The 16273-nt window shown below is 38.0% G+C and overlaps 1 protein-coding gene across 1 annotated transcript in view; it reads right to left on the reverse strand.

Annotated features, from left to right (window-relative positions):
• Positions 1-3197: 3197 nt before the first annotated feature.
• Positions 3198-16273, reverse strand: part of SMEK2 (SMEK homolog 2, suppressor of mek1 (Dictyostelium)) — a gene marked incomplete at its 5' end in the record, with an annotated part of 22185 nt that continues 9109 nt past the window's right edge. The window contains 12 exons of the mRNA XM_009585911.1: positions 3198-3557; positions 4413-4615; positions 5084-5268; positions 5741-5880; positions 7023-7192; positions 7905-8063; positions 8743-8784; positions 9872-9974; positions 10499-10630; positions 10951-11067; positions 12228-12344; positions 13153-13230. Of these exons, the coding sequence (XP_009584206.1) occupies positions 3462-3557; positions 4413-4615; positions 5084-5268; positions 5741-5880; positions 7023-7192; positions 7905-8063; positions 8743-8784; positions 9872-9974; positions 10499-10630; positions 10951-11067; positions 12228-12344; positions 13153-13230 (1542 nt within the window). The remainder of the gene's footprint in view (positions 3558-4412; positions 4616-5083; positions 5269-5740; positions 5881-7022; positions 7193-7904; positions 8064-8742; positions 8785-9871; positions 9975-10498; positions 10631-10950; positions 11068-12227; positions 12345-13152; positions 13231-16273) is intronic.

Here is a 16273-nt window from a genome sequence, read left to right on the forward strand (position 1 = left end):
TTTTAAGAAGCTCATTGCAGAACCCAAGAGCATAAGTATGTTTTTAGAATAAATTATATCAATAATAATGGAATGGATCTGTTTTCCAATATTACACTTAGTTTTATAGCACTTTCAGACAAACAGCTCAGTGCTTTAGATATAAATACTTAAAATTACACTGATACACACTAAAAACACTTATTTTCCAGAATGCTGGAAACTCACTTTCACTGGAACGTGTTCACAGTGGGGCCATTTAACATCACGCCAGCGTACAGATGTTTTGAACTACTAGCCTCAGCCATTTGATATTATATAGAACAAGAGCAGATACTGAGATCTGTTAAAATAATTCCTATGTGAACAGTTCTGAATGAGTTAGAAATTTTAACTTTTTTATTTTTAAAATTATAGAACTTTGTTCCTTTTATTAGAATATTATAAACAAATTACTATTTTTCAGCTGTGCAATGTAATAAAGTCTGATTTCACAAGGAAGTGCAACATGATCTTATTTTCCAGCAGCTTGGAGTCGAGACATTTACATACTAACTAACTCTGGATTACATCGTTTTACATACTTTTGGGGCAGTTTACCAGTCCTTAGGTCCATTTTGCTATAAATGCAACCTCAGGTAAAAATAATTGCTTTACTTGCAGAGTTGGGGATGTCACGAGCAATTTGGTTTCACAGTAGGAATCTTTTAAAATCCTATTTACCGGTTTGGCTTTGACAGACTCGAAGTGAAGCAGGGAAGAGAAGCTCCCCTTTGCACCCTGTCATTACATAGCTGACAGCAACAGTAACTCGCATTAAAAGAAACAACCCGACCAATTCAAGTTTCATGTAACTTTTTATTAAAATAGCATTTATAACTGATACATGTTGGCAGATGTTCTGTTCTTTTCCAAAAAGATTGGTAGTGGAGGACCCCAGGCAGGGGAACTCGGCTGCCCGCAGGCAGAACCCAGGCAGCACCGACGGCCCCAGACAAAAGTCAGTTAACAGAGTGCTGCGTGTCACCTTCTACAGGGATTTTGAATTTTCTTTTTTAAACGGGACATCTAATGCCACTTTACACAGTCTTTTTCTAGTAACTATAAAAATTCATGACATTCTTGTTTTTGCTGTAAAAAACCCTCATGTTGGTCTGAATGATTTTTTTAAAGCTCCTGCCAGTACTTCAGGGAAGAGTTGGGGTGATGGGGAACAGAGTAAGAACTGACACGCTTCAGTCGGAGACCCTCAGAGGACTTGTTTTGGGTAGCTGTTAGAGAGAACCAGGGCAGAGTGGGTCTGCAGACCAGCTGACGCAATTCTTCAGCCTCAGGTTAGTAAAGGCACACACTGCGTAACGCTGCTGCTGCTGCTGGAGTAGCGTGTGTAGCGCTGGAGGAAGTTAATCATCGTTACCGACGGAGAGAAAAGACTCATCAGGAAGAAAACCAGGCGATCGTCAGCGGGAGAGCGAGCACACGGCGATGAGACTGCAGCTACGCTTTACCAGCGGACACTTCCTCGGATCCTCTGCGTTCGGAGCCGACGGGGTGTTTCATCGCACAGGTGAAAAAGACAGAGTCCCGTTCTTGTTGCCTGGAGCCCGCAAAGGGCAACCCCACTGTCCCCAGGTCCACGCACGTCAACTGTCATCCGTCAGAACGCTTGTGTCTAGCTTACGTGCCAGGAAGAACTTGCACGTTCCCTTTGGGATTTCATCTAGTGGTATAGAGTTACTTTTAAAACTGCATGGATAACTACTCTTAAAAAATACCCTAGAATGGCCACATTTAAAATTCTGAGTTAACTTACCGTGTACAACAAACCAAACAAAAGCAGTAATTATGGAATTACAGGGTCACATTTTAATTCCTGAATTTTACAGTTCAGCATTAATATCACCACATGTATACAAATGGTGTAAAACAAGTACAGTGGTATTTTTAATACAAAATAAACTTCTGTTTTATGGAAAAAACTATACTTCATATCTACACAGACAGCCCATCTTTTTCCAAACAATAGCTAAAATTAAAATTAACTACAAAAATCTCCAAAACAGAGAAACTGCTTCAGTTTAAACTATTCCAGGAGAAATGGACCCATAACACATATTACAAGAGTGATCTATGTGGTAGATTGCAGCTGGTTTCGTATTTTAATATTTCTGACACATTAATTGTCATTGGGAAATTTCCTCTCACTTCATCATGATCTCAGATCACATATGGGCAAACGAACATTAAAATATTTACAGTTCACTTGCTGCTCTTGAAAATAAAACCTGGACTGTTTGCCGCTATCAACTCGCCATCAACTCGCCTATTTTTGTCGCAGTTTGCTTACCTACTACGTGGAATGTGCTTTTATTTTTTAAAAAAGCAGCTTTCGTATTACACCCAGATTCAGGTGCTGCTTGCTAATTCTGCCTCAAAGACCGGTGCTCTGTTAGTAACAATTCCGTCTTGGTCCAAAGGGACTTGGGTGTTAAAACGCCGCTAAATTCATCGCTTACTAAAAACCTGTTAGTGTTTATTACCACCTCAATTACGCGATTTAAGCTCGCAAACGGGAAAATGGCTTGCTGCTCCGAGACAGCTCATTTAACAACACAGGAAGCGATTCAAAAATCGTTATCTTCCGCAAGGTGAAGCCGACAGCTATTTGGGTGCGCCGCGTACAGCACCACTTTGACACAAGCAGCTCCTGGAGGTATTTTGGAAGCGATCGTTCCTTGGCATAGATATTACTGGATGTCTAATCGAAAAACCAAAACCATCCATTTTGAATCCGGCTTCCATTTTCTCCTCTCGAAAAATACAAATTAGAACTTACTTTTAACTGTTTTAAACAACTCAACATGCACTATAACTGCAGTGTCCCTCCCTCCAACCATGAGAAATGCGATTTAATTGGTAATAAATGGTCCCAAAATCTGGATTGTTCTTATGCAAACAGTTAGTTTTCCCTTGAATTTTCTTTAAAAGAGGCATTGCTAAAAGAACACAACTGACAGCACCATTACAAAATTAAGATTACTGGGTTCAAAATTTAAGCCTGAATTTTTTTTTTTTTTCCTAGTTCTGTTAAACACTGGGGAAACCCTGCAATATTTTTAAAAAAGTGTTTACCATACCTTTCCCTCCCCCTGCCCTCCCGACACCTGAGACTTTCCTTGCTGAGAAGCCATCATCCAGGTTCTGTGAATACCAACCCACTTTTTTTTTTAATTTTTAATTTTTTTGACAGCCTGAATGGCAGACTCCTTACTTAACTAGAAAGATATTAAGTTCCTTGGAGCTTTGTGTTTACAGAACTAACCCTTTCTAGCTGATACACTGAGTTTCTTTTGCTACTCCTTGTATTATCTTATATACTCATGGGAGAAAGCTTTCCGCATCAGAATCTTTTTAGCTCTTAAAACAGTTGCAGCATTTGAAACCCCATAATAAAAGTTTTTATTCCAAAGTTTTGGTTTCATTTATGAACCCAGACGAGGTCTTTTCCTTGGAGATGTCTCCTCCTCTTCATCATCATCTTCATCATCGGGATAATCCACTAGGCCAACTAGACTTCCCTGCCAATTTAAAAAAAAGAAAAAAAAAAGAAAAAAAAAAATCTCACATTGAAAAAAACCACCCAGGAATGTGCAAATTTTAGTACATAACCCCAGCCAACCTGTCCAGGACACACAAGCCTGCAGGAGGTTACTTGGTGATGCCCTTTTCATTCAAAGATCCATTTGTCTTGCAATTGTTTTTGAACCTCAGGGTTAAAAAAGTACCGAAGTTCCTTCCTCGGGGTCTGGCCTCAGAATTATTTAAAAATCACTTCTTAAGCTCCCAAGTGGACAGTCACAAAATCCAACGTGTACACTATACATCCATTTTGCTGGCAAGTCTTAGGTGTGTGCAATAAGATTTTTGCCACACTTTTCTGTAGCCTCTCAGGAGCTTGCGGGCTAAAGGTTAAAATAATATGCACGACTGTGTAAGACATAACGGAGGTATCACTTACTGTATTTTGTCTGCTTAAAAACACTTATTAATTCCTTGATTGGGGGGGGGAGGGGGATGGCAGGAGGGGCACTAACATAATTTAGAAAAAAACAACCTCGTATGTGTATCACACACACAGCAGCAACCAGACAGTTAAAGCTGAGGAGTGGGAGCAGTTAAATTAGGCAGAAGATGCGCGATTAAACTGTGCCCACCAGATTACCAACAGACTCCAGTCCCACCTAATACTTCCTTAAACCTTCCCCGAAACTAGTAGGGGTTTAACTAGGCAGGGCTTTGGGTGAATTTATATGTAAATAAGATACCCTGCCTAGCGGCTAATGCTAACCTTACCGCATTACAACCGGTAAAGTCTCATTACACTGCTCCGCTGTCCCAAGCGAGGACAGCAGCTTTCGTACAAGTCCTCCCACCTTCGTGGCTGTCACCGCTGTGGTCAGGGTTGCGTTCTTTGAAGAGGAGCCGTTGGAGCTTGCTGGTGACGTCTGAGCTGCCACGGATTTACTGTTTGCACCGTTTGCACCATTGGCTGCGCTGGCTGAGTGGGAAAAAGTGAATTTGAATCCCCCAGCTGAAGTCCTTTTTGGAAGATTCTCTTTGTCTTCACTCTCCTTAGCTGAGGGACAAACATTTTCATACTTAAGTATCAGCTGCACACCATGGAGTACAATCCACATCACAGCAGAATCACAGGGCAAAAGCCACCTTTTTTTTTTTTTTTTTTAAATTCAGTTTAAATCAACAGCTCACCTACTGACCTCATGCAAAGCACGCCAGCATTCAAATTGAGATCGGCACAGATGCTGCGGACATGGGGACATTGCTCACTCAGCGCACGCAAGTACAGGTAAAATTTTGCTTTTGAGTGTCATTTAAACTAGATGCACGCTTGGAGCAGTTTAACTCATTATTTTAATCCTAAACTAGCTTGCAAAGACATGTTAGGAATTCGTTACTTAATTACATAGAACACCCTTACTCCTGCTTATGATACAGAGCACGAGCAACCGGCTTGTTTACATGGCACTCCACATATCTGCCATAGGGCACGTCCAGTGCTGACAAGCTGAAACTGAGTAAATACCTTTTTTAGTTTCCATAAATTTTTCATAGCTATCTGGAAAATCATCCTCTTGCTTTGACTTCTCAACTGGAGGTACAACGGCTTCACCTTCTTCCTCTTCATCTTCATTGAACCACATTTCTTCATCCTCCTCCAAGGCTCTTGCATCTCTGCGGAATCTATTGCTACGCAATATAGATGGAACACTGTAAGAGACACATGACAAGTGATTCAAGTTTCGCCTGCTGTTTCAGACTCAGCCAGGGATCAGAAATGGCTTCTGAGGCTTTAAAGTGAATTCAGGGCGTTTGAGAAGGCGCTCCAGCTCCGTCCCCGGTTCTACCGTCAACGTAAGCTTCACCAAAACCCCGGCTGACAATAAGGCAGACCGAATCCTAACTCTGAATGACAGAAGACTCTGCTCTTCATAAGCTGAGAGTTTTCTGAATGTAACATTTAATGTACTGACAAATACGAACTGTACTGCAGTAGGCCACAAGAAAAGTCAGATGGGGGTTTACTCTAATTGAAGAAGTTTTCATCAAGAATGAAAAACAAGCCCAGCCCCAGCCTTCTGCTGCTTCTGCCCTCTAGGAAAGGAAAAAACCAGGCAGCAGTAAGAAGATAGTACACAATAGCATTCAATAAAAGTCTCAGAATACATAAACTGGGTCGCACCTGTTCAGTTTCTGGTTTTGTCGGTCTTTTTCTTGCTCGTATTTTGTCTTCAGTCCCTTGAATGTCTGAACATATTCGATAGATTCAAGTGCATTATAAAAGTTTTCAACTATATGTGCAATAAGGGACTTAATATCTTCCTGCATAAGAAGAAGCAGGGTTTCAGTCTCAAATATTAACATGCAGAAGTTCAGAAAGCTTTAGAGTTTAGTTTTAAAAGTAACTGATTCATTGTTCAGTCAAAACATCATAGTAAAGAACAAATGTGAAGTAATCAGATTTTTCCTTAATAAAAAAGCTGAAATCCAGAAATAACTATTAAATTTCCCATATAAATGGACAAGATACTCAGTACTGTCCCAATTCTATTTGTGATAATTTGATTAAACCATGATGCTTGCTATCTAGGATTAAGCCTTTTGAAAAAAACCAGGAGTTTAGCCGTGCCCTGCTCTCCCCACAAGTTTTAGCTCTCGTCCCAGTCTTCAGGAACCACAGCAGCACACGCGGGATGAGGCACCTTTTGGTCAGTCACCCTCTAACAAGCCTCACCGTATCAAGCAAATCTTAACTTTCATACCGCGCTGGCAAAAGTCCCCTTTTCTTGCTGGAAAAGACAGCAGCTACCATATCCTGTGACTAAAAACTGCCCTTCATTTTCGCATACGACGGAGATTCCCTGAGAAGACTCCCACACACCCAGGCATTCGCAGCGAGTAGCTCAGGAGCTGCTGCAAGTCCTTGTTTTCAACCCCAGCAATACAACAAACCGGGAGCTCCTGCTCGTCCTGTCTGTCCTGTCCACATACTCATTGCTCCCACAAATGCTGCTGGTGGAAAAGCTACTGATTCAAAGCTGACTCTGTCTAAGAAAGCATGCGTGTAGGATTTTAAAGGACAATCAAATTTATAGTCAAATTAGTCTCCATTATACCCGATAATACCTGGATTTACTCACATAAAACATATTTCACTTAATTCCTCACTTCGAAGTTTAGTCCAGCAACACTGTCAACCACTTAAAAAGAATTTCATCTACAGGACACTACCTTTTAACACAGACTGATATGTAAACAGGGCCTACACACACTCTCTGAAGGGACGATCAAGTAAAACAGCATGAAGCAGCTTACTGGCTCCTTTCTATTTGGATATTTATCTATGGGATTTTTAGTTTGCGATTTTAAGTAGTAATACACTCCTTCACGGGAAAGATTTGCATTTTGTATTTCTACCCGAGATGCCGCACACGTGTAAGAGCTGAAGAAGCTGCTTAACTTACCACTCTGATGAATTCGAACAGCTCAATCACAGCAGAGTTGAGCAGATTGTACCTAGTTCCATTATCCAACAGAGCATTTATAACTGGTTCAAACAGATTTCCCTTGGTGATATAACGGTTATAAAATTCATCTTTTAGGCCAATTATCCTCCTCATAAAGCGAAGAGCACCTATATCAAGAAAGAAATTCAATAATTTAGTTAACTACATGCCAGGGCTCCAATCTGCCTCCCTTGGAAAGAACTGAAAAAACCTGATGTTACTCAGAGGAAGATGTGCCCCCAAACCAAGAGTGTTATCAAGCACTTTCTGAGAGTTCAGAAGAAACATTTGCTGACAGGTAACCTTTCTTTCATTCTTCGACTTTCCTGGGTATTTGAATGTGACCAAGGTCCATTCATTTTTTTTTTTAAACACGGCAGCAATAAACTTTAGCACAAGCGAAGTTAAATTATTAGCTCATTCCTGTGCTTCTCTGTGTTCACCTCCCAGAACCAGCCCCTATTCTTTACATACCACAGTTCACAAAATTCCCTTCACTCTCCACAAGAAGCATGAGATTTACGACATTATTAAGAAATGACAGTATTTCCATTTAAATGAGATAAGACAGCTGATCACAAATGATCCTTACTGTCATAAAGACTTGATAGGATCATTGTGGACTTCAAAAGATACAACAATCCTCCTCCCACCATAAACTGCGTTGGTCTACATTAACAGACATCTGCTATCTTTTTCCCGAAATTACTTAACAGCTAGTCAGTAGTAAATAGGAAATTAGCACTAATTTTGAATTTAAGTATACACTTTTACTCACACACATTCCACACAGTACATACAAAGCCTTGAAGAAGGAAATCACAACAGCTCCATACTCACACAAGGCCAGAAATGTGTGTTTTGAATTCATCAAGACCAGTACTCTTCTTAGCAAATCTTTGTTCATAATGTAATTCTTGATGTGATACGTGTGGTGTTCCACACAAAAAGTAAGCAGCTCCAAAATTAAGGCAAGTAGTTGTGCTGTTTGATAATTATCTACAAGAAAAATTAATGCCTTAAGTTATACCAAAAAAAAAGTACTACCATGCACCAAATCATCACCAAGCTCAGTTGCTGTTACAGTTCCTGACATGTTTTTAGTGGCACACTGGATTGCTTTAGGAAGCAGGACATCGGGTCACAGCAAAACAACACACACAAATTTGGCTTTTTATTTTTTTTCTCCAGTCACAAAAATCGCCCTAAATTGGCAGTGGGATTTCTTCCGGGGTCAGCGAGTCACTGGTTATGGCAATCCAGATTAACGGTATGTAGTTAAAAGAAGAAAGCCAGTCAGACCTGTATTCATGTGAACCTAATTAGCAATGTCTTTTCATAATGCTCAAAAAAGAAGCCTGCACAGATAAAAATCCAAACTGTAAAAGCTCAGCTATGCCTCTTTAATACATACTCTGCTAAAAATTACTTAAACTTTCAGTAGCAAGGTTGACTGGGGGAAAAAGGTGAAATCCAGTAACTCAAAAGCAGATGAAAATATTCCTTCAGCTTCCTGTCGTCTCAAATGAAGCAAAGCACCTACATCTATTTCAATAAAAAGTATTTAAAAAAATAAAATACAGACTATCTAACAACTTTTTTTTTTTTTTTTTAAAATAAAACCACCATAGACAGCATACAAGACAAGTTTCAAAACTCAAGGTCAATTAAAACTTACCAGGACAAATGGTATTAGCCTTAGTAGACCCAACTACTGCATCTGATAAATAGAAAATAAAAACAAAAATCAGAAAAAGGTTTTCAAAGCACTGTAAATATTTAAAAGATGGGGATAAATAATCAATTCTACCAGCTGTTCAAACTTTTCATCAAATCAAAAGTTTCTGTAAGCTATAGGGAAATAAACATACAGCAAGAATGCATGCCAGATGAGATTTCTGTATTCAATTCACATTACAAAGTTTCAAATTCAACTAGGTGAAAATATGTAATCTAATACTTGGGAACATTATTCCTACCTAGACTAAAAGAAAGTGCCTAGTCAAAATTTTTCAAATAATATTACAAAATGAATACTACCGGTATTCTACAAGTTTTATTTTCATATAAAATGCATAAAACATTTATTTTTTGACTTAACACTTAATATGAGAAGATGGGTAAGATGAAAGAAATGTTTTTACCAAATACATATTGGTTTGATTTAATCTCTTGAAAGAGTACTCAGAAAAAAGTCTGACTCAAGAGGCTGTAATGATGTTAAATTTCTGTTTGTAAAGCACTAGAGAGAAACTAGTGAGTGTTATTTGCGTGCGCCAAACTGAGATTTCCAAGTCATTTACTGTTACCAGGAAAAATAAAAAAAGAAACAAGATAAAGGAGCTCCAAGTTGTATTTCTTTGAATAGATTTCTTCCAGGATTTCTATACTACAGCCAAGTGAAAACTAGTCTTCGGAGTTAATCACCTGAGCACACCCGATGCCTGGAATCACGTAACCACTGACCAATGTCACAGCACTTTTGTAAACTTTTTTCTAAAAGTAACTATGAACTAAAGACACTCTCTGCTTTACAGCAAATGTTCTTTAAAATTACACTGGTAGAACTAGTACACGATTAACAATACAACAAATATCAAGCAGATACATTTACAAAGCATAATTCAAAGCTGCAATGAAGGGCTATTAAAACTTCTGCCCACAGAACCCCTATCACCGAGGGATCAACCGTTTTCAGCAAGCATATTCCCAGCTTGCATCACAGGCTTATCGCTGTTACCAGGACTGCAAGTCACTTGAAAACACAACAAGATTTAAAGCAAGGGAAAAAAAACCCGTAACATTACCTTTTTCACATTTATCTTCTGATGTGTTAGCCAGAAGCGGTGCAGTAAGAACATGCATACAATGGTTGTAGAAGAAATTGAGAAATTCACTTTTTTCTGTTTTCTAAAACAAACATAACTTTATTAAATACTCGCATTTGTATACTTCCTTTTAAATAAGAAGGAGTAGCAACATAAAAGACAGCCTACAAATAATTCTATCAACTCACTCAGGTCTGCCTGTATCTTTTTGGTTGGTCCTGCAACATTATCTTCCCTCAAATAAGAGATATTTCTTTACTTTGGGAAAAGATCTGAGACACATCAAACCAACCTAGCTATCACCAAAAAACCCCCATGATGGATGCAAATATAATACATGGATGCTATTTCACTGAAGCACGGGAGTGCTTAGTTAATAAACACTTCTACAATACCACATACGCATACCTGTTATTATCAAAAGTTAATGGAAATTTTAGCTTATTTTTTAGCTTGTTTAAATTCAGTATCAACCATACACAACACTGTCAAAAAAGAATAAAAATCTCTTTTTTTTTATCCTCCGACCGCAATAACAGCATTAAATACCAGGCTTTTAGTTTTGCTGAGACAGTAAAGTGTCTTTACCCCTTCGTATTTTCTTACATTAGCTGTGGCCAACATATTCTCTGGATCTATCAGAGTACGCAAGAGCCCCATTAACTGAACAGCTCCCCCAAGTTCAGGATCAGTATCGCAGATCATCTGCTCAATGACCACGTTGATGAGGAGGATATCCTGCAAAAAAGCCAACCAATCAAACAAAAAAATAATTAGACAGTTTCAATAGTGGAATGATTTTCCTAGCTTCCGTATGAGGTTTCCTTTTTTTTTTAAAAATTTAAGTGAAACAGAAAAGAGAGCTGCATTACTGTAAACACATGGAACACCAACATGCTCAGAAATTTTTGTACCTTAAATCTACTTTTCCCTGTGTTTCCATTATCTACATTTTTGGGCTAGCTGTATCCCAAATTCTGGAGGGTTTTTTTGCTGTTTGTTTTTCTGCTTGCTCTAAAACTAGTATATTCAACAAACTCCAAAACACTTTTACTTACATCATCACTCTGCTGGGCCTCTTGCATTACAAATTCTCGGACCATGGATGGACTAAATTCTACTAGATAAGAAAATATATCTGTAGCAGCAGATCTAACTTGCAGATCATCCATTCCCTAATAAAAAAGAGATCAATTTATTACAGTAAATCAAGTTTGGTATTTATTATCAAGTAAAGCTGCAAAGAATAGGGAATTAAAAGCTTTGAGAACATTTTATTATAAAAGTTTCTACGAGAGACACAGTAATACAGTTACAGGAAAAAAAAAAAAACAAACGAGCAAAATCTTTTCCCCGCCATTTCCCTTCTTTAGAAAGAATGCAAGGATTTCTGTGAATTTGATAGCCCTAATTTAGGCAGGAAACATTTATATCATGCTACTTGCTAGAATATCTAAGATACTAATATTCTGTACCTGTTACCCACAGTTTATTGATTTTGTACAAAAGGACCAACTGTACAAATCAATTTGTACGAAGTTTCTGTACTCATTTATAGGCAACAAGAATTAATAATTTTCCTTAAGGTATGCGATTTTCTCTGATAACGGTACAATTTCTAAGCCTAAAGTATTAATGTAACAGGGAATATCTGGACTCATCTAGCCCTAGAAGAGAATAATAAGATTAGGGTTCATCTAATCACTGAACATCTATATGACTTTTACGTTTTCATAACAGTCAATGTCCTTTGGTAAGTTCACAGGTTGTTACTCTAGAACATAAAAACTCTTGAATTTATAGTTTCTGAGTACGAACAGCACTGACATATGAATTGCAATGGTCAGGCAGCAACAGCTGCTTCAACCAAAGGAGTGAAAAAACTTATGTTTTCACATTGCCGATTAAGATAGATTAATCTGCTTTATACCTTTGAAAAGACAGGATTATGTGATCTTTCGGATAGCAACAAGCTAACAGTTCAAGATTACCTAAAAATACTTCTTTGGCACTGTTCCAACAGCAACAACAACAGGGAAAAAAAATCAAGCTGCCACATGAAAAAGAATATCTTTCAATTTTTACACACGTTGTCAAAAGGACTGCATTTACCACAGACTTCTCCATCATGCAAAGTAAAAATAACAGCAGCAATAAAGTTAGGCTAAACTGTGGATATCTTTTGGATTCTGAACATTACAATAAACTTCAACTTTCAGCAGAGCAAGGCTGTCCAAACTTACACAAAGGTGCTTAGCAGGCCTGAAAAACTGGTTAAATGGCTATGTTTTTTTTTTTTTCCTTTTATTAAGATAAGCTTTAAGTTTTCACTTACCATTACAATTTCAAGAGCTGGAAGAATTCCCAACTTTGCTAAAGTTTTGAAAAATGCATCTCTGTTCTGAGGTTGTAACGTCTGAGAAAACGCGCAGAATTCCTTGAAAAAGTTAACCTATCGTATAGGAAAAAAATCATTTAAGGTGTATTTGATTCAGAGAACTCTCTGAAAGTAGGAAACTTATAAATTGTATCAGTTTGTGTACTGGCTGGTATGTGCCTTCCCAGAAAATGGTTATTATTCTAGTCCTTTCTCCTCCAACCTTCAACAACAACAACAAAGAAAAGCTAAAGAAAGTAAAAACCAACAAACAAATTTAAGAGGTTGAAATTTTCCTCAGAAAGAGATACAGTCACCTTGTAGCTACTTTATCACATCTAGCATGTGAAGGATTTATACTCCTGCCTGGTGTGCCTTTTGTTTGAAAGAACAAAGATGCTTCCCTTGCTGAAAGCAAGATTTTAACAAGGCAATTTAAGCTGATAAACAAATTCAAGGATAAATAATGTTTGTTTTATATATATATATATTAAGGGACTACTGGTAATCCTCAGTCATAGGACTTAAAAGATCTTTTTGAATGAGTGAAGTACAGTGAAAAAAGTAAATATATATGACAAATATAAGTGATATGGTATGTGGAAGAGTACTTGGAAGAAAGTATACCTGAAGTCTAGGATGTCAGCTTAGTGCTAGTACTTTCTCAACAATAAAATAATTATTTAGAACAAATAAATCAGAGCTTACCTTGCAAGAAATATTTTTTTAGCGAGTACATAGACGAAGACTAAGCTACATTGGAAATTATTCTAGGGTTACAGAAATACCTCAATGACTGCAGAACTAGCAGAACAGTTTCAATATTTCTACTTAATCTCTATAGTTTAAAGCATTCAAAGAACTACCAAGACCACTGACTTACCAATTCACATCGTTTGTCATCATCTGTAGCTTCATCTGTTAATTGTGCAAAAACTTCAGACAAAAATTTCTCGTCTTCCTGCGTAACACATAAGAAGAACATGACTTACATAATGCACCTTAAAAGCTAAAACATCGATCTTTATTGGATCCCACACTGTAGGAAGTCAAACTTAATTTAAGCTTAACTACGATGCTTAAATACAAACAAAAAAACATGCGTTAGTAGATTTGGTAGATAAGGGTTGTTTTTTTTTTTTCTTTTTTCTCCACACCTACATTATTTTATCACAAAAAAAGGAAATGCAGGAGTATGCATTCAGGAGGATCATTTCCAGTGTACTGTTTCAGTACTCATTCTGTGCAGTGGAAGCAGGTCCAGGAGACCAGAACCATACATTAAGCTGAGCGTAGGTGATGATTACCAACACTGCCATCTGAACGACTAGCCTCTCAGGAATGCGTTGTGTCCTTTCCTTCTCCGCCATGCCACCCCCTGTGGTTTACAGCTCTGCCCTACCCCACATACTCGCTGTATGATTTGCCACACACCTCCATGTACCAAAATTACAGAAAATGACAGTCTTTGTCCCGGGCTCCCTCCCTGCACTGTGCATGTAACCTTCCAGGGAGGCAGCCCGTACACTTCTGCGCTAGAAACTGCCAATCAAGACACAATTTTTACCATGCTGCATCTATGCCGTTCACACTGCACTGTTAATGTCACACGTGTTATCAGTTTCCCTATTTCGGATCTGCAGCATTGCAAACGTTTTTTCAGTCCACCTATGCAAGGGTGACTAGATTAAGACATTACGAGTTCACTGCAGCCACGTCCCCGTTAACCTTACTCTCAATAAAACAAGCTCCCCCACTTGTAGAAGTTCAGCCTTTCCAATCTGGAAAACTTTTTTGAGTATTATTTGCTTTTCATATTCAGATCCTCTACTACCAAGAGATATTTCTTTTTAAGTATATATACGACAACATCTCACTTCTTGTTAAGCATTTCAGTCACACCATTGCTTAATACTCAAAAGGCACAGGAAAACCAGGGTGAACATCACCATCTCTCAATTGGGCACTTTCTGCCCTCTCTGTACAACAATTTCATTGCACTCCTTCACATGGAACATAATGTTGGCATTCTCTCAAATCAAATGTCTCTGTTGGCTTTTAAATACAATATAAATCTTAAAGCAAATAGTAACATTATGCTACAGCATTACAAAATTATGCATCACTGTACTGATTCAACTCTATAAACTTATGCATTGAACAAACATGAACAGAATAGCAATAAATATATATAAACGTTACATTGCATAATGCAGAGAGTGCTTACTTCTCTATTTTTCTGTGTGCTGTTGCTAAAAATCTGTGTGCTTTATTAGACTAACATAATACAGAATTTTTACAGTTACACGAATGCCAGCCAAAGGCTCACATAATTTTTTGCCTGAATATTTTAAGACGTGGGGAAAGAAGTGCTTTACAAACAAATGATACCTGGAATCAACATCAGAGAGAGTGCAACATACACAGACTTAGTAGTTTATTCTAAGCTTTGCTGGCTTTAACAGCTTAATTAAGCCTCTTAAAAAAAAAAACCACCGTACCACAATCAACAACAGATAGGCTAGAAAATCCCCACTACAGAGCACTTGGCAACAGAAAGATCTCTTGCTTGTATAAGGCTGCCGCACATCGTAGTCCTGATGTCCGAAAGCACAGGATGGATCTAGGTTTGTTTTCCATGCTCGCTCGGTTTACCATGTGGCTGCCCTTCGCCTACACCAGCACTGGGATCTACTGGTTTGAGGCACGTAGAAAGGAGCTTTACCGCCGTAGCAAACACAATCTGTTACTCCTATAAACTGCATTCTCCTAGGGAGCTTTGCCAGTTTATTTAGGGTAACAAGACTTCTAATTTGTTCACCAAACCCAAAGGAGCTTTAGAGTTCTTGTGCTGATTTACGCCAGGGGACTGCGAGAACAGTCCTGAACCTGAGGTCCATACAACCTGAGGTAATTTTCCTCAAGCATGCTATCAATAACATCTCTTCCATGTGTGCTTTCTTCTTAGTTTGTAATTCTCAAGGCAGGTCAAATGGTGTAGGCATCAAAATTACTTGTAAATCAACATGCATGTCTCCATTACAGTCTTTAAAACAGACAGGCAAACCTATGTGCCATGTACTCTCTCTACTACAGCAAAGACAGCAGTGACTGAGAGTAGCAAAGAACTGTCAGACAATTTCAGAACTTTCTTCAAAGAGTACTAAAGGTAACAGGAAATAATAGTTGTCTGTTAAGGCACAATTAAATATCCGGTACAGTAGAACTTAAATGAAAAATAACAAACTTTACAGAGTTAAAAGTCTCTAAATGGAAACAGGACTGTGGCCTCAGAAGAATGATACTAAATTTATTTTTAGTTTTACAAAGTAATATATGCAAAAGAATAAAAAGGGAAATCTTTATTTAACACAGTCATTAATTTTGCAAGTGGGATTTACTTTTTAGTTTCTTTCTGCTATTCAAACAGAAAGAAGAAAGAAGCTCAAAAGCTTATTCATGCAATTCTCTCCAATTCTTTAGTTTTGATTTTTTTCCAGTCTTCTATTGCATTCTTTAGAAACATTCCTTATGGCAATGTTATTTCTCCAGTGCCCCTCTCTTTCCACAATTTTAACTACCCTCCTTTTCTCCTCGATACATCTTCCTATTTCACAGAGACTATCCACACTCAAAACCAACAGGTTTGTCACGTTCTGTTCTACACAAATGTACCATTTTTCTAAGGATACAGATCAGGAACAGAATAAAACCACTTTGGTACCCACTAGCTTGCACAACAAAATACGAATGGAAAATACCCAAAATACCATGAAGTTCACACATGGCTCTTTACCAAGGGTCCTTCCACGGTCCAGCTTGATTGTGACACCCAACTACTTTTAAGCCTGCTTCTCACTACAAAGTGAGAATGCAGTAAGTTTTTTGATATAGTAACACGTTGGTTATTTATTAATTATTACTTTTGGATATCAGTATGAAGGAAAAAACCCAACGAATTATACTACAACATGAACATTTGAAATTAGTACCATAAAGTAGCA

Source organism: Fulmarus glacialis, unplaced genomic scaffold (genome assembly GCF_000690835.1).
Source record: "Fulmarus glacialis isolate BGI_N327 unplaced genomic scaffold, ASM69083v1 scaffold9369, whole genome shotgun sequence".
Classification (NCBI taxonomy): domain Eukaryota; kingdom Metazoa; phylum Chordata; class Aves; order Procellariiformes; family Procellariidae; genus Fulmarus; species Fulmarus glacialis.